Genomic DNA, 26,021 nt, shown 5'->3' on the forward strand with positions numbered 1-26,021 from the left:
GAATTTCGCTTTCCAAGAGAGGTTTTTCAGTTTCACTCATTTCTTATAAAGTTAGATCGGGATATCATACTATACTATTTTGGATCTGTAAAATATTGCTTTCCTCCGCTTATTTCCGTCTCTCCTTTTTATTATTGTTTAGAATACTTTAGGGAATGTTTAAGAGTTACTTACTACCTTATGATATTATTTAATTTTTTAATAAAAGAAAAATAAATAAAAAAAATTTATATACATCGAAAATCAGAAGATATTTTCGTTAATATTATTCTGTTCTTTTTTTATTCCAAATAAAAAAAAAAAGAAAATTTATAAATCATTTTTCATTTTCTTCTTTTTCTTCTTATTTATTCTATTTGTTTTCCTTGAAAAAAAAGATCGTTATTTCCAAATTAATAATAAAACGTATTTAATAAAAAACGTTAAAAACATACTTTTGAAAACTTTTCCCACAAAAAAAAAAAAAAAGATTGGACTTCTCTTTTAAATTAGTGCAATAATAGTGGGTATCATATCCTAAAAAGTCTTTTATCACGATCAAGTAAAAAATGATTTCGAAAAAATTCCATCAATACCTACACTAAAATTTTATGTGGGCTATGATTAAGAAAAAATCTCAAGATATATTCAAGTTATTGGGGATTTCTCATGAAGTAATTCTTAATTTTATCACGTTTTTAAAATGAATTTTTTTATGAACGAACGCTGGACCATAACTTTCTTTTATTTTCAAGATGTTGAATATATAAAGAAATTTTAACAAATTAGGTAAGTATCTTTTTTATTTATTATGGCAAAAAAAATAACCAAATAGCAGCGCAAAGTATAAATAACAAATAAAAAGCTTTTTTTTTTATTTTTAAAAAAATAAATATTTTATAATAAAAACCCTAAACCTTTTTTTTAGACGTAACGCAAGCAAAGAAGTTGGCAATGCTGCGTTTAATCGAGTCTTGTTACATGATGTCATTGGCGATAATGTTTTCAAATTATTCAACTTGCTGATGGATTATAATTCAAATATCCCTATAAATATTTATGATATGATGCAACGTACAACCATTCAAGTTGCTTTCGCTTATAAATTTGGTCTAAGTTATTAATGTCCTAATTTAAAAGAATAACATATTTATACATATTTATTTAAATATCAGCGTCGCTATCACCTCGCTAAATATCCTGTGGTTTAATTTTAAAAAATATTTCATTAATTCGTCTAACAATTCCAAACGTTTACGCCATTATTATTCCTCCAAAATCTTATAAGTGTCAATGTTTGACACGTTCATCATGATCCTAAAATTTGGAAAAATCCAAATCAATTTAACCCTTGAAGATTTTTAAACGGTGAAAAGAGACATTTGGACTCCTTTCAGTGACGATCCAAGAAATTGGTATGTAATCAAATCGTATTTCCTTATTAAAATGTAAATCGTATAAGATTCTAAATGAACTTTACATATTATATAAGTGCCGGTCAAAACTTCTCTTTAATGGAATATACATGTATATATATATATAATGCCGTATCCATAATACGTAAGTAATTTTTTAAAGAACCATTTTTTTTATTTAGTTAAAAATATTTTTATTATTTTATTTTTTAAATATTTATATCAAAAATGTAGATTTTAATAGACTTTACGTTAATTACTCATAAGTCATAATATAAAAAAGTCTAGCCTAACTTTATTTTAATAGTAAATCAATAGCCATCTATTATTAAGAAGTCATGAAAAATCTTAATAAACGAACGTTGCTTATTACAGTAATATGCTGCGCCACAACTACAACTTCGTTCAACTTTCAATTTATTTGATCCTTTAGTATTCTTTGTTGTATCCCTCCTTAAAATTCTATAGTTTGAACATGCTGTTATATTATAACTGCAAGAAATTATTTAATTTATGTTTTATTACTTTTGGAATAAATTTAATAATATTATTTATTTATCTAAGCAATTTATATAAAAATTTTAATTTAATTTTCTGGTTTCATTATAATTTTTTTACCAACAGTTGAAATTTCCTAATTACTTTAAAGGTTAATTAATTGAATTATACTTCCATTTATTTAATGATTAAATAACTTCTTAGTTGAATCACAATAATTCAATCGTAAAAGAATATCACTATCAATAACAGAATGTATTAAAAGATAATAAATAATTGCTGATTAAAAAATCTTATAAAATATTGTAGTTGCTTTTTGTGTAACAATATTTTTATTTTTGTGATCATCAGCTGATTTAAAATTTGTCGATCACTGCAGTGCAACATATTAAAGGCGTAAATTTTTTTTTTTTTTAAAAAAAACTATTCATTTTTTACATAAAATTGACCAGTAATCTAATATGGAAGAATTTAAGCTCAGCGATGATGTATTTGAGCAAATAAAAGATTTTAACCATTGGGAATTAACAGATGAACAAAAATTGTTAATTGATAAGTTAATATTAAATGAAGAATTAAAAGAACGTTATAAATGTAATGGTTTGTGCAAAGAATGTAAACAGCCTAATACTGGTAATGGTTGGTGTAAGTCATGTAATGTTAAGCATTTCCAACAAAATTTCAACAATTGGACTAGTGGAAATAATGAAGTTGATAAGTTTATTCAAAAAACACAACTCAGAGCTAAACGTTATGAAGAAATTTTAGAGTGGATTGAATATGATAGATTTGAAAATGTTGAATATTTGGCTAAAGGAGGATTTGGAACTATTTATAAAGCAATTTGGAAAGATGGATATATAGAAGAATGGGATTCTGAAAATAATCAATGGGAGAGAAAAGAATATTGGATCCAACATAAAAATTTTCCTGTTGTTTTAAAATGTTTACATAATTCTCAGAATGTTACATCCGAATTTTTAAGAGAAGTAGGTTACTTATTTGTATATAATTTTCAAACTACTGTTCCAATATAAATGTTAAACTTACTATTATTTATTATTATTATTATGGATTCTTTTTTAGATTGAATCACATACCATGATTATTTCAGATGGTGTAACTCGATGTTTTGGCATTACTAAAGATCCAGAATCTAATAATTTCATGATGGTAATAGAATACGCAGAAGAAGGTAGTTTAAGACAATATTTAAATAATACATTTAATTCAATAAAGTGGGTAGATAAGTTGAATATTTTACAAAGGATTGCAGCTGGCCTCTTATCCATTCATGAAAAAGAATTAATTCATCGTGATTTTCATTGTGGTAATATGTTAAAAGATAATGACTATACTATTATTACTGATTTAGGATTATGCCAACCAGCAAATGTAAAACCTTCTCAAAATGAATATGAAAAACAAGTATATGGAGTATTACCTTATGTTGCGCCTGAGGTTTTAAGAGGAAAAGAATATACTCAAGAAAGTGATATTTATGCATTTGGAATTATTACATATGAAGTCTGTACAGGGCTTCCTCCTTATCATGATATTGCTCATGATAAAATCTTAGCTATTAGCATTTGTCAAGGGCTTAGGCCAAAATCTGATTATAAAATTCCTCAACTAATTTTGAACATAATTAAACAATGTTGGGATGCTGATCCTTCAAAACGACCTAAAGCAAATGAATTATATGATTCATTAGATAATTTATATGATAAATTACTTGATGATAGTGATGATAGTGAAATCAAAAAGCAGGTTGAAGAAGCAGAAAGAATTAATGAAAAGATTACTTCTACTTCATTACCATATAATGGTACTACTCTTTCATATACTACAAATCCTCAAGCAGTTTACACAAGTAGACTTTTAAACTTTAAAAATCTACCAGAACCAAAAAATGCTATTGATAACAAAGATGACAATAATTCAATTGGAGAATATTCAGGTAATTAATGTTCTAGTTTATATTAGAAAAAGTATTCTTGAAATACTTATAATTTACAATTATTTTTTTGTTTTCTAGAATCCATAGAAGCAATCGATTTCACTAAACTCAATCTAGGTACTCATTTACATTAACTTGCTTTTTGCATGATAATTTTACTAATATTGTTAACAATTTATTTTAATTCATTCTTGTAGATAAAGACAACTAAGAAAGGAAATTTACAAATATTCAGAATATAAATTTCTTTATTCGTATATATTATTTTATTATTTATTTTCTTTATCATTTTTACAGTATGTGTATTTTATTGGATTATATTTGTTATTATTAAAATTTTATAAATAAATTTTTTATAATTAAACCATGTTGAACATCGAGTAATACTAATCATAAAATATCACGTCCAAATTCAAGAATTCTAAAGAGGAATACACAAGGAATATTAAAAGAGTTAAACTATATGATGTTAAATTTGAAAATGTGACTATAGAATCAAGAAAAATATAAATAATGTAATTTATTACTTCGTTATAATTTTATAGTATACAGTACATATAGTGATTCATCCTATTTATTTTTATAATAAAATATAATTGTATTCAAATATTTGAACAATTAGAATTTTTTTAATGATCGATCCAAATGTAGTTATTTTTCAAACAATGAAAAATTGGCGTAACATAAATATTTATATCTAGATTACCTAACCCGGGTCAAGCAACTGACTTGACGATGAAGTCAGGACTCAAAGCCATAGTGCGGGCAAAAATTGTACTGACCAGCATTACTGATCACGTATATTTTAATTTGATCAACCACGTGACTGAAAGGCACATGCCCGTCATTGTAGTATCTCTTAAATGATAGCTATTGTTCTAAATTCCGCGGAATTTTCAGGATTTCCGCAGAGGATTCCATGGAATTTCATTGTATTACAGTTTAGATCGGCACATGAGTAGTGGTAAATCGCAGCCAAATTTAGCTGCAAAACACTTTAAGGGATAACATTCACAAGTAAAATTTCATTTGCATATTTTATTAATTTTTATTATACAGTAAGTATTGATATTGAATAATTTGGACAATTCCATTATAAACGGATTCGTTACATTTCTAATATTACTTTCTATAGATTCTTTATAACATATTTTTACTTCTATTAAACGCGAAATAATGAATTTTCAAAAAAGATTTTTCTCCATTTCATTAACTTTCATTACCAACTCACTCTAATCAAACCTTCATATAATCTTTGTGCCTCGTTGAACCAAATAATTTTGTTAATTCTGAAAGACCGCAGTAAGCACGTGACTGTTTTGAATTATCATTCGGTACAAAAAAATACGAAAAATAGTGGTGAAGGCTTAAACAAATTTATTATTAATTACCTCGCTTTGCTCCGGACAATAAAAAAATTTGAATACCAATTAAAATACTTGTGGCGATATATTTTCAGTAATTTCGAATATATTTTTAAATTTTTATTTTTATAATTTATATTGATTACAATTTTTATACTACTACTTAGGCAAACTTCAACAATGACCATTATGCAAGTTATGGTTTAATTTACATCATAAAATGTAATATTGTCATTATTGTTATTGAAACTTTATTTGGTTTCAATTATTTAAATTCTCGCACTGATCTCACATACTGCATACTCGCATCAATCTTTACTATAATTAGATGTGGTCATATGTAATATCATATATATTGTATGCATGGTGCAAAGCATGCAAAGCAAAATGATATGCTTACAACATATATGCATCACTCAGCATGACATGAAACATATCAACTAAGCATTATATAATCACTTTTTTTTTTATAAATTGTTAATTTTTTTTTTTCGTATCAAGTTCCTTAAAAGATACACAAGAAAAAAAAAAAAAATGTCGTTGGCAAATTCATCGGACCGAAATGGTTGGATTACTGATATGTTGTACAAAGAACATATTACATTTCACGAATTTCATACTTTTGATAACATAAAATATATCGGGGATGCTGCGGCCAGAGCTTATACAGTTAATTCAAGAATTTATAATAAACCCATGCTTATGAAACCTATAATTTTTAATCAATCTTTTACCATTCAAGACTTTGTGAATGAGGTATATGTCACACAATTAATATTATATTATTGTATTTTTATACGTTTTAAAAAATAAATTTTTTTTTTTTAAAAAAAAAATTATTATTTTTATTATATTATTATTTTTATTTATATTATTTTTTTTTTTTTTAGGTAATACAACACCGAAAAGTCGAGTTGCACGATAATATTATACGTTTCTATGGTGTAACTAAAGAAGGTATGCTCTTACTATAATTTATTTAATGTATCAAATAATAATGTTTCAAAAAATTTTTTTTTATTTACGACGGATTTTTTAATGGACAAGAAAATATTTGAGAAAAAAAATAATACAACATCCAAATGTATTTATTACCTAGATTTTATCTTAAATATTAACCGAAACAATAATAAGCCGATATTAAACACAACCTTGAATTACGTGTTAAAGGAATTACGTGTTAAAGGCGCAGCAAAATTTAAGAGAGTACTCGATAAAAAATTAATTTTGCAAATTTCAATTATTCAAATTTTATTACGCTCGTTAACGATTAGATCGAGGACAGTATCAATATATGCTACTTCTGGAAGATACTGATGAAGGAACACTTCGTGATTACTTGAAGAAATCGTTTTTACAACTTAAGTGGGACGTTAAATTAAAATTTGCAAAACAGCTTGTGAGCGCGGTAAATTGTTTACACGAAAATGATATCGTTCATCAAAATTTAGTAAGTCGATATTTTTTTTTTTATATTATTGATTAATTTTCATATTCATTGAACATTACTAACGTAATTATGATTCGAATCCAGAATCCTGAAGATATTCTTATTAAAGGTGGAAATATCAAATTGGGCGGTTTCGGTCTTACCAAAAAAATAAAAAAGTTAACGAATGCTGTTTCAAGAATTTATGGTGTTTATATTCAATATGCTGACCCAGAATATTTGAAAAATCATCAAGAATTTATTAGAAATAAAAAATCGGATGTATATAGTGTTGGTGTCTTACTTTGGCAAATTTCAAGTGGAAGAGTTCCATTTGAATTTGAATTACCTGATTTTAGTTTAGTTCAATTAATAATTGAAGGGAAAAGAGAAATTTCTATTAAAGGAACTCCAAGTAAATATATCGATATTTATACAGGTAAGCAAATAAACTATCGTTAACTATTTTTTTTCTTTATTTTATTTTAACATTTTATATATATATTTAGCTTGTTGGGAGGGAAATCTGAAGGATAGACCAAGTATTAAACAAGTTTTAAGAAACATTGACGAGGTAGAAATAACTAAAGACGTAACAAAGGGATTAAATTATTTTTTTAAAAATGATATCTCATCCTCCAGGACAACAACCGGTAACGACAATCATGTTGATCATGATTGTTATATTTTAAATAGGAAAAAATCAATTTCTTCAATATTATCAAGTTCTTCATCAACAATATTAGATTTATTAACCATGTATAAGACGAAATATAAGAATGATGATAATAAATCCTGTATTATTATTGGTTCGAGTAATTCTTCAGCCGTCGATTCTGGTTCAACATTAGTAGAAAATTCCAACGAAAAAAATTCTTTAGATGAATTATTATCTAAACCTGGAACAACTTTAGAAATTAAATATACTTTAGAAAATATGAACAAAGATATTAATGAATTAATTTTACAAAAATTATTATTGGAATTTATTTATCAATTTTATATATCAAATAATAAGGTCATTAATTCAGAATGGTTAAATGAATTTATTAAAAATCATCGTGGTATTAACGAACATTTATCATCAAAATATTTATTAGAAATGATGTTAAATCATAAAAATCAAAATTATTTTACAAATTTACTTGGTTACTTTTATGAAAATGGTATTGGATGTGATAAAATGGATTTTATGAAAGCTTTTGAATATTATTTAAAAGGTTCAGTGGATGATGATTATTATTTTGATATAAAACAAAAATCATTTAATTCAAATTTTTATAATATTAATAAATATGATAAAAATTCTTTTATTAGTTTGAAAATTATTCTTATATCTATTGGACAATATTTTTTAGGATTATTTTATTATAAGGGAATAAATGATAGTATAGAACAAGATTTTGAAAAAGCATTCGAATGGATTTCGAAATCTTCAGAAAATGGAAATCTTGTAGCTCAATGTATGCTTGGATACTTTTATGAACATGGAATTGGAACACCTGAAAATGAAACAAAAGCATTTGAATGTTATATAAAATCGGCTGAAGGTGGGAATGCATGTGGACAATGTAATATTGGATTATGTTATGATAACGGATCATTAGGAATTGTTCAAAATAAATATGAAGCGTTTAATTGGTACTTAAAAGCAGCTGAAGGTGGCGATTCTTCTGGTCAATATAATCTTGGTTTATGTTATGAAGAAGGAGTTGGTACGATTAAGGATGAAAGTAAGGCTTTTGAATGGTATTTAAAATCTGCTGAAAACGGAAATGTATCTGGTCAATGTAAAGTTGGAGTATGTTACGAAGAAGGAATTGGTGTTGAGAAAAATGAATATAAAGCGTTTAAATGGTATTTAAAATCTGCAGAAGGGTATGATATTTTGGGACAATATAATCTTGGATTATGTTATATGAAAGGAATAGGTATCAATAAAGACGAAGAGGAAGCATTTAATTTATTTTTAGAATTTGCTAAATCAGGAAATAATCTTGTCCAATCTTGTTTAGGATATTGTTATGAGAATGGAATTGGAACATATAAAGATGAAAGTGAAGCAACTAAATGGTATTTAAAATCTACGGAAGGTGGAGATATTTTAACCAATCATAATCTTAAATTATGTTTTAAAAATATGAAGGATAAAGATCAAGCGTTTAAATGGTATTTAAAGTTTGCAAACCATGGAAATTCACTTGCTCAATATTATTTAGGAGATTGTTTTGAAAATGGTTTAGGCACGATAAAAAATAATGAGCAAGCACTTGAATGGTATTTAAAATCTGCTGAAGGAGGTAACGAAGATGGTCAATATAAAGTTGGTTATTATTACCAAAATGGTATTGGTATAATTAAAGATGAACAAGAAGCGTTCAAATGGTATTTAGAATCCGCAAAAAATGGAAATTCTAAAGCACAATCTGCTGTTGGAATTTGTTTTATGTATGGTATTGGTATAAAAAAGAATATTTTTGAAGCAATTATGTGGTTTCAAAAAGCAAAATAAAAAAAAAATATTAAGGATTAAATTAAGTTTAAAATTAATAGTAAGACATGATATTTGATTTTAATTAAGATTTTAGTTTAAAATTAAGATGATAAAAATAATTAAGATAATATTAAAACAAAAATAACAAATGTAATAACAAATGTAATATATTTAAGTTACAATATTTGACAATAAATTCATAATTAGTAAATCTTTAATATACAAAATTTATAAATGCCTTGAATCTATTAATAATAATTAAAATATACAGTAAACTGTTAATATCTTTTTACATTATTACTCATATATCGTTTCGAATTTGCCTTAGATTTTAGCAGGAAGTGTTATATACAGTACTTCTACGCTTGATGACATCATGTCAGATGTCCGTGTATTGTGTAAATTCCAATTATTTCGCTCATCTAACCTTCATTTCGTCAATATTTTATTTTATTGTAGGTTGATGAGAAAAACAAAATCTATTCATAAAGCACATGGCTTTGTATAACTCTTCAATCTTTCATAATGTTCATAATGTTCAAACTCAATGAGGTATTCATCAGAATTCATGGAACAAAACATAAAGATCTTGAGGAAACAAATTTAAAGAAATTACTTACATTATATGATATTATATACAGCGTGAATTTGCCAAACATAAAATAAACACAAAACTCCGAAAACCACATTGCAAATAGTTGGAATATTTGAATGTTATAATCTACTATTAATGTCCAGCAATTCAGATATTATATTATTATGCTCCGGGATTACCGTATGGAGATGCCTTCTTTTCATTAGATCTACCGAATACCAAGAGTCTGAACTAAATTCAGCAATCAGCCAAAAATTTTATCACATAGAACGTGAAAAATCTTTATCAAAAGCTGATTTTTTTATACTATTTACAACTTCAGTACAATCTGAATTGTAGATGGGAAAATTCTTAAGAACTGTACTTTTAATTTTTATTTTTATCTTGTTTATATTTTTTTTTTGTAGTACAAAATTTCAGTAGGACCCCTACTGACATAGATGAGAGGAGACAACGCGTCGCAACCTTAGTAGCCTTCATTTAGTCAGAATTTTAAAATGCGTATAATTTGCCAAAAATAAAATTTTCGATAGTTAGACTTTAACTTTGCGTAATTTTAGTTGGATTTTAAAGATAGTACGATATTGGATTTGCTTATTTTGAAGATATTACATATATCACGATAATCAATAAAAATAATTTTTTTCCTTTTAAAATTCTTTTTTTATTGCAAAATGTTTCGTTGGAAATATCGTAAAGAGCGATTAGCTAAGTATGAATATGTTACCCACATTGTTCATTCAAATAAAAAAAAGTAGCGTGTATATGTGGAAAATTAAATCGCAAATATAAAAATGATTATTTAAATAGACATGCGGCAAACCAGCTACAGATTCAATGGATTCAATGGATGAAGATTATTTTTTACAGATTGATGATGAAAGTGACGAATATAAGATTTTAAATTGATTTAAGGTTAGAGGATTACGAATTTACGGTGCGTATTTTATAAAAATTTCAGGAGTCAGGAGCTACAAATGCGTACTGATCATAGTAATAGTAAATTTTTTTTTGCTGGATCTCACCTATATTAGTAATGTTTAGGTCCTATTTCAGTGGCGGGACGCATGCCTTTGCCACTTGTTCCAATATTAACGTTCATAAACATATATGGTCCTTCGCTTCGCTCTCCAGACAATAAAAATTTTTTTTTTCAAATAATCAAAGGACTACGCTCTAAGACTAATATCAACGACATAGATGATAGATGTACGAAAATATACATTTATACAACGTCTGTATAAATTTTTTAAACTAGAACTACCTAAAATAAGATAAAACAAAACACTAAACCTAACTACCAAAATACATATACCCTGTAAAAAAATTTTCAAGAAAAATGATTACATGTCTGAATTGAAAAATGATCATTTATTGGAGTTTTTTCCAGAATTTTTTTTATAGGGATAGTGTTAAACTAAACTGTATGTCTGTATCGATAAAAACTTTTAAACAAGAAACACGACAAAAATCTAAAAACTAATAAAAAACTAAAACTTATAAATAATACAGCCCATCCTTCTAGAAAAATCTCGTAGTTGTGACAAAAACTCTTTTCCTAAGTGACAACCAAATATATCTCTTGATCTCTCAGGAACTGCATGGTACATATACCATCTTCTTACTTCATAACAAAATTTGTATAGTGTACTATTGTACTGAGTACTGACGCTTGATATTCTTGTTGAATTTTATACTATATCTGAAACCTTTTTTCGTTTTCCAGAATATTCAACTCTTTTTGTAAAACGTCTTTGGTCGATATTTCTCAACAAAATATATAATAAAAAGAGTGAAAAAAAGACTCAAGTTGGTATAGTTTTAACTCTTTCATAGAACTTTTTGTTTTTCCATGACCGTAAGGTTTGTTGTACAGACCCCAGGTTCCCATTGGATCCGACGTAGAATTAGCTCGGATTCCATGTAATGACGGCAGAGGTCCGGATGATTACAAATGATTACAAATCAAAAAATTCCAGATGTTGATCAATCGAATCCGGGGCGAAAATTAGTATAGCCGATCAACAATTTCGGACGCCTACTGAAAATTGGCTGCATTTTGCATAAATAGTATTACACAAGCAACTATATCTCTATAAAAAATTTTTTGGGGAAAACTCCGATAAATGATCATTTTTCTAGTTTTCATTCCAAAAAAACTCCGATATATGATCAATTTTCTAAAAAATTTTTTATAGGGATATATATATACTTGAATAAAGGCGTTTGGAAGAATTCTAATAATATTATTCAGTAATGGCTCAAAGTAACGATAAGGAAGATAAAGGTAGGTAAACTTATTCGGAAAATCTAATGATAATATTACAGCTTGTAAATCATAAACATATAACTAGAGTAACTTGGTAATTATTAGTGAGTTATAATCATTATACTGTCAGATTGACTCGAAAATTTTGGGTCGGGTCATCAAACGTTTTTATAATTAAATATAAAAAAAATTGATTTTTTTATTAAAAACGTCAGACTTGACGTTTTTGTAATTAAAAAACAAAAAAATGACTTTTTTAGTTAAAAAACGTCAGGCTTGACGTTTTTGTAATTAAAAAATCAAAAAAATGACTTTTTTAGTTAAAAAACGTCAGGCTTGACGTTTTTGTAATTAAAAAATCAAAAAAATGACTTTTTTAGTTAAAAAACGTCAGGCTTGACGTTTTTGTAATTAAAAAATCAAAAAAATGACTTTTTTAGTTAAAAAACGTCAGGCTTGACGTTTTTGTAATTAAAAAATCAAAAAAATGACTTTTTTAGTTAAAAAACGTCAGGCTTGACGTTTTTGTAATTAAAAAATCAAAAAAATGACTTTTTTAGTTAAAAAACGTCAGACTTTACATTTTTGTAATTAAAAAATAAAAAAAAAATGACTTTTTCAGTTAAAAAACGTCAGACTTGACGTTTTTGTAATTAAAAAATCAAAAAAATGACTTTTTTAGTTAAAAAACGTCAGACTTGACGTTTTTGTAATTAAAAAATCAAAAAAAATGACTTTTTTAGTTAAAAAACGTCAGACTTGACGTTTTTGTAATTAAAAAATCAAAAAAAATGATTTTTTTAGTTAAAAACGTCAGACATGGCATTTTTGTGATTAAAAATAAAAAAAAATGATTTTTTAATTAAAAACGTCAGATTTGACATTTTTATGATTCAAAAAATTATTTTTTATGTTAGATTTGACAATTTTGTAATTAAAAATCAAAAAAATTGATTTTTTTAGTTAAAAACGTCAGACTCGACATTTTTGTAATTAAAAAATCAAAAAAATGATTTTTTTATTAAAAACGTCAGACTTGACGTTTTTGTGATTAAAAATCAAAAAAAATATTGGTTTTTTTTAATTAAAAATGTCAGACTTGATGTTTTTGTGATTAAAAATCAAAAAAATATTGATTTTTTAATTAAAAACGTCAGACTTGGCAGTTGGCATTTTGTAATTAAAAATCAAAAAAATATTGTTTTTTTTAATTAAAAACGTCAGCCTTGACGTTTTTGTAATTAAAAAATCAAAAAAATGATTTTTTTGATTAAAAATGTCAGACTTGATGTTTTTGTAATTAAAAAATCAAAAAAAAATGATTTTTTTGATTAAAAACGTTATACTTGACGTTATTGTAATTAAAAAATCAAAAAAAATGATTTTTTTGATTAAAAACATCAGACTTGACGTTTTTGTTATTAAAAAATCAAAAAAATGATTTTTTTAATTAAAAAACGTCAGACTTGACATTTTTGTGATTAAAAAATAAAAATTAAAAAAATATTGGTTTTTGTTTAATTAAAAACGTCAGACTTGACATTTTTGTGATTAGAAATCAAAAAAATATTGGTTTTTTTTAATTAAAAACGTCAGTCTTGACATTTTTTGTTAAAAAAATAAAAAATGAAGAAAAAATAAAAAATGAAGAAAAAACGTTTTTGCGTTATTTTATTTATAATTTTATATGGAAAAATGCCAAAACGTTTTTTTCTTAATAGTAATGCAAAAAAAAAAGTTTTTGGCATTTTTTTTAATAATATTATATGAAAAAACGCTGAAACATTTTTTTTACAATTTTTTTATTTTTTTGCAATATTTTATGAAATTTTAATGATCAACAAAAAAATGAAATTATGCAAATATTGAATGATGCAACAATTTAACAGGGACTTTTAGTGGCACAGGAAGAGTTTTTGCGAAAAGTTGGCATTAGAAGTTTTTTTCATTGACATTGACATTGACATTGACATTGACATTGTCACTGACATTGACATTGTCATTGACATTTTTTTAAAGTTATATAAGATTAATCTGAGAGTTTTTTACCAAAAAGGAAATTTTTTTATAAAAAGGGAAATGATTTTCAATTTCGAGGCAATTCAGCAGGTGTTTTAATAACAAATTGAGAAATGATTTCCATAGAAAATCTCGTGACAAAATTTATAATAAATTTAAAATAAATGATCAACAAATGATCAACAAAATCGTTACTAGTTTTATAAAAAACGCCCAATAATATCTTTTTATTGTTTTAAATTTTAGAATTTTAAATAACTGTATTTATAAAAATTATTTAACTATTTTAGCTCGTAAGTTATAGGTTATTTGTAGTTTGAATAATAGTTGAATACTTAATCCTATTATATTTTATGTAACCAAATAATTTATTTTATTATTAATGATATTATAGTTGGTAAGATAGTTATTTATTTCTATTATATTTTATAAATAACTAATTTTTTTCATTAATATAATTGTTTAATAATTATTGATGTTATAGAAGGCAAGTATTAATTTTATTTTAATTTAAAATATTTACATATAATTTAAATTAATAATTTTATTTAAATAATTAGATTGTAAGTTACTGCATACATTTAATTTTCATATACAATTATAGTATTTTATCTAATTAATCAATTTATTATAATTACTTTACTTAAAAATTATTAATGCTACAGGGTGTAAGTTATATGTTATTTATTAATTCTGTTATATTTATAATATTTACACAATTTAAACTAACTAAATTATTTATTTAAAAATTACCCAAATATTTTTTTAGTTGGTAAGTTATACATTATTTATTAATTTTATTATATTTGTATAATATTTATATAAACTAACTAAATTCTTTATTTAAAAATTTATTCAAATATTTTTTTTTTTAGTTGGTAAGTTATACATTATTTATTTAATTCTATTATATTATATAATATTTATTTGAACTACTAACTAAATTCTTTATTTAAAAAATTAATTATTTAATAATATAGAGAGTAAGTTTTTATTATATTTATATAATATTTACATATGATTTAAACTAATTAAATTCTTTATTTTCAAATATTTTATTTTAGTTGGTAAGTTATACATTATTTATTTAAATCTATCATATTATATAATATTTACATGCAATTTGAACTAAATTTTTTATTTACAAAATTAATTATTTAATAATACAGAGAGTAAGTTATTTATTTAATTCTATTATATTTATATAATATTTACATATAATTTATACTAACTAAATTCTTTATTTAAAAATTATTAGATTGTAAGTAATTTATTATGTTTATATAATATTTACATATAATTTAAACTAATTAAATTTATTTTAAAAAATTATTCAAATATTTTAGATCGTAAGTAGTAATTTATTATATTTATGTAATATTTACATATAATTTAAACTGATTAAATTCTTTATTTAAAAAATTATTCAAATATTTTAGATCGTAAGTATTTTATTATATTTATATAATATTTACATATAATTTAAACTAACTAAATTCTTTATTTAAAAAATTATTTATTTAATAATATAGGGAGTAAGTTATTTATTTAATTCTATTATATTTATATAGTAATATTTACAAATAATTTAAACTAAATAAATTTTTATTTAAAAAATTATTAAAATATTTTAGATTGTAAGTAATATTATATTTATGTAATACTTATATATAATTTAAACTAATTATATTCTTTATTTAAAAAATTATATAGGGAGTAAGTTATTTATTTAATTCTATTATATTTATGTAATATTTACATATAATTTAAACTAACTAAATACTTTATTTAAAAATATTTAGATCGTAAGTAATTTATTATATTTGTATAATATTTACATATAATTTAAACTAACTAAATTCTTTATTTAAAAAATTATTCAAATATATTAGATCGTAAGTAATTTATTATATTTTGTAATATTTACATATACTAATTTAAACTAACTAAATTCTTTATTTAAAAAATTATTCAAATATATTAGATCGTAAGTAATTTATCATATTTATATAATATTTACATACAATTTGAACTAACTAAATTCTTTATTTAAAAAAATTATTCAATTTTAGTTTGTAAGTTATACATTATTTATTATATTTATATAATATTTACATATAATTTAAACTGATTAAATTCTTTATTTCAAATATTTTAGATCGTAAGTAGTTTACTATATTTATATAATATTTACATATAATATATAATTTAAACTAATTAAATTCTTTATTTGAAAAATTATATTTCTTTAGTTGGTAAGTTATACATTATTTATTTAATTCTATTATATTTACATTTAATTTAACTAACTTTTAAAAATCAATCAAATATTCTAGATTGTAAGTAATTTATTATATTTGTTTTAATAATAATATTTACATATAATTTAAACTAATTTTAAAAAATTATTTATTTAATAATATAGGGAGTAAGTTATTTATTTAATTGTATTATATTTGTATAATATTTACATATAATTTAAACTAACTAAATTCTTTATTTAAAAATTATTCAAATATTATAGATTGTAAGTAATTTATCTTATTTATATAATATTTATGTATAATTTAAACTAACTAAATTCTTTGTTTAAAAAATCTATTCAAATATTTTTTTTAGTTGGTAAGCTATACATTATTTATTTAATTCTATTATATTTATATAATATTTACATATAATTTAAATTAACTAAATTCTTTGTTAAAAAAATTATTCAAATTTTTTTTTTAGCTAGTAAGTTATACATTATTTATTTAATTCTATTATATTTGTATAATATTTACATATAATTTAAACTAACTTCTTTGTTTAAAAAATTATTTACTTAATAATATAGGGAGTAAGTTATTTATTTAATTCTATTATATTTATATAATAGAATTTTTCTAACTATCACTGGGGTGATGATTACCCCAGTGATTTGAAGTAAAAAACTATATAATATTTACATATAATTTAAACTAACTAAATTCTTTATTTAAAAATCATTCAAATATTGTAGATTGTAAGTAATTTATTATATTTATATCAATAATAATATTTACATATAATTTAAACTAACTAAATTCTTTATTTAAAAATAATAATATAGGGAGTAAGTTATTTATTTAATTCTATTATATTAATTGCAATTAATTTAAACTAAAATAAATTATTTATTTCAAATATTTTTTTTTTAGTTGGTAAGTTATATATTATTTATTTAATTCTATTATATTAATTGCAATTAATTTAAACTAAAATAAATTATTTATTTCAAATATTTTTTTTTTAGTTGGTAAGTTATATATTATTTATTTAATTCTATTATATTTATATAATATTTACATATAATTCAAAACTAACTAAATTCTTTATTTAAAAAATTATTCAAATATTTTAGATCGTAAGTAATTTATTATATTTATATAATATTTACATATAATTTAAACTAATAAATTCTTTATTTAAAAAATTCTTTATTTAATAATATAGGGGGTTAGTAATTCTATTATATTTATATAATATTTGTATATGATTTAAACTAATTAAATTCTTTATTTCAAATATTTTAGATCGTGAGTAATTTATTACATTTATATAATATTTACATAATAATTTAAACTAACTAAATTCTTTATTTACTAAAATATTTTAGCTTGTAAGTATATATTAAATTTTTTAATTGCATTTAATTTATTATAATTATATAATTTTACTTATAATTTAATTAAATCTTCTTAAAAAATTTTGTTAAACTATCTTAGTTGGTAAGTTATCAGTTATTATATGTTATTTATATAAGAATTAAAATCAATTATTTATTGTATTAAAATTTTATAATTTTATTTAGAGTAAGTATAATTAATATTATTCAATATTAAATTTTTAATTATTTTAAATTTTAATTTAATTTCATTTTTTTGTATTTAAAGATTTGGTACTAGTGGAAGTAAAATTGTGGATCAATTTATTTCTGAAAATAAATTAAAATGGATTCCTTATAATAAATTTAAAAACATTGAATATCTTAATAAAGGAGGATTTGGTACTATATATAAAGCTATATGTAAGATTGAAGATAAAGATTATGAAGTAATCCTTAAACATTTTGACTATCTTAATAATTCAGATGAAAGTTTAAAAGAATTTTTAAATGAAGTATGAATAAATAATATTTTTTTTTAATTTAATTATAATTTATTTATACTTATTTGCTAAATATTATTTTTTATAGTGGCAAATAATTGATTCAAATAAAATTATTAAGATTTATGGATTTACAAAAAACCAAATACTTTGAATATATATGGATTTACAAAAAATCCAGATATTTTGAATTATGTATTAATAATGGAATATACAAATAAGGGTAATTTAAGAGGATGCCTAACAGAAATAGCAAATAATTGGGAAAAAAAATTATTTTATTTGTATATTATTATTGTTGGTCTCAATGATATTCATGAAAAAGGTCTTATTCATTATAACTTTCATGATGGTAATATTTTATGTAACAAATATAAAGAAAATATATATGGAATTTATATTAGTGATTATTTAGGATTATATCAACTTGCAAAATTGTTTTTAAAAGAAAATAATATTTATTGTATTATACCATTTATGGCACCTGAAATTTTAAGTGGTCAACCTTATACTCAAACAAGTGATATATATAGTTTTTCTATGATTATGTGGGAATTTACATCTGGAATTCCACCATTTAATGATAAAGCACATAATCTTCAACTTGCTTTAAGTATTTGTAAAGGTAAACGTCCTAAAATTATTGAAAATACTCCACAATGTTATGTGGATTTGATGAAAAAATGTTGGGATGAAGATCCATTAAAAAGACCATCTACATTACAGGTTTTAAATATTATTAAAAGTTGGATATTCCGTTCTGGAAATATCAATGAAGAATCAAAAAGCAATATTACGGAATTTATAAATGCACCAATTGAGCATAATAACCATATTGTAGAATCTCATCCACAAGCATGCTATACAAGTCATTTACTTGATTTTACTAGTAAAGAATTAAATAAAATTCTAGAGGAATTTCAAGAATTGGAATCACTTAAATTGAAACAAAAAGTTGGGGATGCTGAGCAGAAACTTCTTAAATTAGAAAAAATTGCAGAAACTTATTATCAAAGTTCTCTAAATGAGTTAAAAGAAAATCGATTAGCATATCAGAATATGCAAATGGAATTAGCTAATTTCATTACAACAGAGGAATTCAAAATTTGAACAAGATAATCAAAGTTTAAACTATAATTTAACTGTACAAAATAAAGAATTTGCAGAAAAAAAAAATACCTTACAAACCCAAATTATTTATTTGCAAAATGAAAAGCAAGCTTTAGCTAACAATTTAACTGAACAGTTAAAACAAATCAGTCAATTAAATCAAGAAAAAAACAATCTGCAAAATGAGTTAGCTCAATCAAAAGTTAACATTCAAGAATTACAGTCTCAGCAAGATCAATTTAAAAATAAATTAATTCAATCTCAAATTGATCATAAACAAATAGAAGAAAAAAATCTTAAGCTAGAAAATGAGTTAGTTAAGTTACAACAAGGAAATTCTCAATTTGAGAAAGATAACCAAAATTTGAGACTTGACTTGGCTGTACAACTTAAAATATCTGCAGAAAAAGAAAATACTTTACAACCCCAAATTACTTACCTGCAAAATGAAAGACAAGCTTTGGCTGAGGATTTAACTGAACAATTGGATCAAAATAAACTTGCTAGCCATCAAGTTCAAAATCAAATTGACCAGTTAATGCAAGATAAAAATTGTTTGGAAGAAAAATTAACTCAAACAGAAGATAATATTCAAAAATTAGAATCTAAACTAAGTCAATCTCAGGCTAATTATGAAAAGTTGTGCAATAGGTTAGATGGCCTATCACAAGATTACAAGGTTACTATTAAATTGAAAGCCAAGTCAGAAAAAGAAAAAGTTGAGTTGGAAAAAGAAAAAGCTGAGTTGGAAAAAGAAAAAGCTGAGTTGGAAAAAGAAAAAGCTGAGTTGGAAAAAGAAAAAGCTAAGTTGGAAAATGAAAAGGCTAAGGTAGAAAAAGAAAAAGCTGAGTTGAAAAAAGAAATTGCACAATTGGAACAAAAATTATATATTGAAGAACAAATCAAAATGCAATTAACCCAAGCTTTTGAGATGAAAGAAGTTAAAATAAGTGAATTTGAACAAAAATTGATTAATCTTAATTATGAGCGTATTAAAAAGTTAAAAGACAAAGAAAAAGAATTGACCAAAATTAAAGAGAAGTTAGTAAGTAAATTGACTAGTGGAGAAGATACTAAGGAAATTCATAAAGAAAAAAAAGCTAAACAAAAAGTGATAGATGAACTTCAACAAGAATTATTAACAACTTCAGCTTCTTATTATGCTAATAGGAAAAAACAGATTCTCAATCAAGTTAATAATTTTCTAAAGGCCAAGGGTAATTTTCTAACTTTACGGGAAGAAGCTATTGAAAAACTGCAAGATTGTTTTAATCAATTAGAAAGTTCTATTAATGAAGTAAGAAATACTATTGGTTCTACCAGAGATATGAAAATCTCTACATTGACTGATAAATATACTAATAAATTTCAAAGTATTCTCATAAAATATAATGATGAAGTATTACAGCTAAACAAAAATTATTATTCCTTAAAGTATGTTGTTCAAAAAAATAAAGAATTGGATGTTAGCCTCACAATTGAAAATATTCTTAAGTTGAATAATTTCAATCTTGATAAATACAAAATTTTTAAAATTGCTACTAATTCTAAGGAAGGAACTGTAACCCAATTAAGTTCTAATATGATGGCAGAAGATATAAATACATTAAGAAGAAATTTGGATGAATTGAAATTAGAATTAAAGCAAGAAGAAAAAGAATTAAAAAATTTAGCAGCAGAATAATTAATAGATTACTGTTCAGTTCTTGATCAATTGCAATTAATTCATTGAGATGAACATATATTCTAGGATTTATTGAACATTATAGTACTCATTTTTTTAACAAAAAGAAAGTTTGTAGTCTTAGGAATTTGGAGAATTTTTTTTTTTTATTAAATTATAACTATATTTATATACTTTTGTTTTTTCATCAAGAGGCTTCAATAAAAGATCATTAAACATTTTTGATGTGATAAGAAATTTCTTTTATATGATATGAGTTATTTATTAACCATTTATATATTGTAAATGTTTTGAATCAAACAAGTCAAACGAATATATCTGATATATATAGTATATATAAATCATTTTATCTTTGATATTAATTCACCAACATAAATTTGCTAATATGCTTTATTTAAAGATATTATCATATTGATGTACTTGTTAAAAAAATTTATACATGATGTGGCTTTATTAATATTTTATTTTAAGTACAATAGATTCTCTCGGATTTCTTGATAGATTAGTTTCTTCTTGTTGAATCTTGTCAATAACTATAATTGATTTTCATTTCATAAATTTGAATTAGCATAAATAATTTTAGACTTACTATTATAGGCTATTGACTAGGTATGTAATTTGTTCAAAAAATTTTATCATTGTTTTTTATTCTAATAATACTGATAATATTTATAAGTTTATTACTTTTTTCAATTTTAATACTGTCATTATTTTTAATCATAGTATGTTAGTATATGATAAAAAATTAGCATTAAAATATAAATTACATTCATTAAATAAAGAAATATTATAAATTTTGTCTTGAAATAAGGAAAGAATGCTTAGAATTACTTTGGAAAGGAAATAAAATAAATAGAAAATTAAAATTCTTATTATCCTCTGTTATGCCTATTACAAAATAGTAAATAAAGAAAAGAAAGCACATGCATTACATAATTTAGCTGACTTTGAATTATATTAACATCTTGCAATCATAATTATCCTAATAAATAATCAAGAGATTTTTAATGAGGCTTAAATATAAAATAATTTGCTTTAAAAAAATCTATTATAAAGACAAAATACACTAGCTTATATAATCATGATATTTGTAATAGTGCAACCGCAACTCTAATCTCATTTTTTTTTTATTATAATAACTGAATTATATAAAAACAACCTATTATAATATAGACGTAAACATCTGTTAATAAAGCATCTATCTAAAAAAAAACTATACTAATAAAATTAATCTAAATACTAAAATTAGAAGCATAATTAGAAGATCTAAACGTAACTAAAGTGTAATATTTCCACAAATCTTCTGTACCTATTTCATACCAGATACTTTTAGCTACTATATCGTTATTGATATAATACCCTGTCCATCTTTATAAAGCATCATAAATAAAGAGTTTTCAATTTTTTCTCATCATGTCCCAAACGAGGTAACAAAGATTGATGTAATTTACTCACTTTTTTCATCTGTTTCGTTATGCCCTGCCTTAATTCTCATTCATTAAAACTTTTACATCGTTCACTCCACATGAATTTTCTAGCCATATCATGTATATCCTCTACAAAACTTGCTATAGCGTCTTTAAAAATTTTATCCTCTATCTCTAGAAACAACCTTTTGTTAACTATTCCTTTAATAGCTTCATGAAAAATTCAACCATTAAATACCACTTTCGACTTTTCATTCAAAATGTGCAATAGACGTGCATGATAATTATAATAAATCCTAAAATCCTTCTCATTTAACTTAGCTTTTAAAGATTCAAAAGCTTCATTAATTATTTGAATAATAGATGTATCTGCCTGACTACATATCCAAATATGTGTCCATGTTTCAATTGTATAATTACAACGTATACATCTCCCACTTTGATATGATTCTGGATTACGTTTATTTAATAATGTAAAATTTCCAGAAAATTTTTAATATTATAAGCATTATCAGAATTATTCCAATCTGTATTTTCTTCATTAAAAGCTTTCATAATAATTCTGATTGAACGAACCCAGTCAATCTTTTCTATCGAATTATTGAATCTATAATATCGACACACGTCTAAAAATAAAAATTCTGCTTTATAACTCCATTGATTATATAATTTATAAAACTCCCTTGGCGCCTCTTTAATTAATTCCTTTTCCCAATATAAATTATATTTCCAGTCTATCTCCTGATTCAACTTTATTATAATCAAATTTCTATCTTCTTTCATCATTAACGCAACTTTACTCAAACTATCAGCCAATTCATTTCCTAAAATACCCGAATGACCTTTAACTTTATAAAAAACCAAATCCCATTCTAATTTTATCATCAACCATTTTAACCATCTCCATAATCCAATACTTTTAACGTTCCATATCCTTCTGGTCGACCATATTCTATTATCTACTATTAATTTGTACTCTAATCTCATTACTGCAATTTCTTTATCAATCATACACTGTATTACAGCTGTCTGAGAGTATGAGAGTATGCTACAAGTTTTGAGCTTTGGTATGTACAATACAAAACCAAACTTTTGTTAAATCTCAAACTATATCAAAATTAGTATTATGTTAGCAAATAAGAAATAAACGTATGACTGGATTTTTCTAATAATTACAAATTGAATTTGACTATAAGTGAAATTTTTTTTTCCTGAAATACTAATGAAGGTATTGCATTTTATATTATTTTGTATAAATTTTATAAAATAATTGATAATAACTAATTTTATTTATTGATTCTCAATAAGTTTGCTTAGATATTTTTAGTTCATCATTAAAATTAAGGTGAGAATATAACTTATTACCTACTTTATTTATTTTTATGATGTTAAAATAAATTAATAATTTTTTTAAATAGTAGATGGTGATGTTGACAGCTAATCAAATCAAATTCAAAATTTTATACCCAAATATTGTTTTTTTTATTTATTTATGATTATATTAAGAACCGTGTTGATTTTTTTTTTATAATATGTTATATAATTTATTTTTATAGTTTCATAATTATTTTTATTCCTTGCTTTGGCAATATTGTTATTCTCATAACATTCAGTTTTATGAGATATTATTTTTACTTCTTCTAGTTTGATCAATAACCTTCTATCTACGAGTCATCTTGCTTAAAATAATAAATTAGCTATCATAAAAATATCCTTTGAAATAAAATTTGAATTTTCGCAGAGAATTGACATGACAATCCTTATTACTTAGTGAAGGAATGCATTACTAATTTTTTTTAAAAAAAGACTGAAATTATCCAACAAAATTATTATGAAACTAAATCTAAGAAACTCCTTGATATAATTATTATGACAGCTAATAAAAATGTGAATTTACAACTTAATCAGAATTTGCAACACTATTTACAACAAATAATAAGAATATAAATAATATAATTGACACATCCATCGTTAATACTTAAATATTAATCCTTTGTTGCTTTCTTTGATGTAGATAAAAATGAAGTTAATATAGGAAAATATATAAAAAAGATTTTGATTTAGAATTAGTTAAAATCAAACATTATCAAGTTAATATATCAATATTTATCTACTTCAACAAAGATGTTCATTTTTTTTATTACAACCATTTTGTTCAATAATTATTACATTTTTTCATAGGATGATTAAAAATACAAGATGTCTCATAATTATTATAACAACAGTCTTTATATTTAGAAATAAAGATGGTACATACATTTTATGTAATACTTGTAATATTTATGAAAAAACAAAATTGACATATGGAAAAAAATATCATTCTTTTTATATAACAGATTATTATAATAATATTATTATTAATATAAAGAATAATGAAAATTCAATTTTAAAATATATTGAACGATCAAATAATATAAATACTATGCGAAAGATGTGAAAAACAAATGCCATGATCAGATAAATATTGGATGAGTAAGTTTGCCGTTTATGGATTGGTATCAGATAACTTCGCGAGCCTATCAATCTTTGAAATCATTTGAATGCTGATACTTACTACAGATTAAGCAACGTTTATTATAACTTTCCATCTGTGCTAAAGTTGTCAAAGGCCAATGGAACGGCGATCGCACAGGATTGATAGTTAAAACGATAGATTTGAGAAATTATTTTTAAAGAATGTTCCGTCCAAATTACATATACTCGTTAATTAATCTGATATTTGTAGCACACCTACTGTAATTCGCCTAATTCAGCTTAGCCATATAAAATCATTATTTTTTAGGGTGATTTATTTTATTAAAGAAAACAAGAATACTCTAATAACTTATTTTACCTTGTATAATTAGACTATCAAGGCATGACTGATCTTGAAAGATGAGTGATTTACGTTTTATTTTCAAGAAAAATTTTTGGACTTTCTTTCAAACATTAACATTATAATCAATCGTCAAAGTAACATTAATAATGTTTACGAGGAACTATTGATTTCATCTGGCCCATTCATTATTATTTATTACTATCACTAAAATTTTTATAGGCTTTCATGAGTTAGCTGTAGAATTCTACCTTCTTATATGTTAGAGAACGGAACCATCTCATGATTGTAATGCAAATTATGTAAGAATTTATTCATTATAATTCATTTATTTTATTATTTATTATTTATTATCAGTGAAAATAGTACCGTGAATTCCTTATTTTCCAAAAATTTTACGGATTTTCTTCCGACAAATTTTTTGTATATACGTATATAGATATATATATCATATAATATATAAAAGGTATCATTTTTTTTAACGTATTATAAAATGTTTGTTAAACTATATTTCCAAAACGAAAGTTTCTAATGAAAAATAGATACCAATGATTAACCCAAATGTTAATAGACAAATTTTAAAAAGGTACATCTTTCGAAAAAAGACGGAATTTTCAAAAAGAATGGTTAAAAATTTACAATCGCAAAGTTAGGCAAATCAGAACGAGAAAATAAATTTGGAAGTGAAGGCAATAGTTTCTATTTAAAATGGGTTGTTTAATTAACACATTAAATGTAAAAAATTTTTTATTTGTAGGTTCGATGAATTTTTAAATCTTCTCATATTGATGCAACAAATTATGAAATTACAAAGATGGAATTTTCGTGAGAATTA

General features: G+C 23.1%; 2 protein-coding genes across 2 annotated transcripts; both read left to right on the plus strand.

The window, feature by feature from the left end:
• Positions 1-5,750: 5,750 nt before the first annotated feature.
• Positions 5,751-9,157, plus strand: OCT59_000260 (uncharacterized protein; the record flags this gene model as incomplete). The annotated part of the gene is made up of 5 exons (XM_066138707.1): positions 5,751-5,972; positions 6,107-6,173; positions 6,491-6,666; positions 6,751-7,084; positions 7,155-9,157. The coding sequence occupies 5 exons, from the start codon at positions 5,751-5,753 to the stop codon at positions 9,155-9,157; spliced, it is 2,802 nt and encodes a 933-aa protein (XP_065988178.1).
• A 9,539-nt stretch (positions 9,158-18,696) lies between these two features.
• On the plus strand, positions 18,697-20,944 carry OCT59_000261 (uncharacterized protein; the record flags this gene model as incomplete). Its single annotated transcript, XM_025333253.2, has 2 exons — positions 18,697-19,104; positions 19,244-20,944. 2 exons carry the CDS (start codon positions 18,697-18,699, stop codon positions 20,942-20,944), a joined length of 2,109 nt encoding a protein of 702 aa, XP_025178734.2.
• Positions 20,945-26,021: the final 5,077 nt, after the last annotated feature.

Source organism: Rhizophagus irregularis, chromosome 1, assembly GCF_026210795.1.
Source record: "Rhizophagus irregularis chromosome 1, complete sequence".
In the NCBI taxonomy this organism is placed as follows: Eukaryota; Fungi; Glomeromycota; class Glomeromycetes; order Glomerales; family Glomeraceae; genus Rhizophagus; species Rhizophagus irregularis.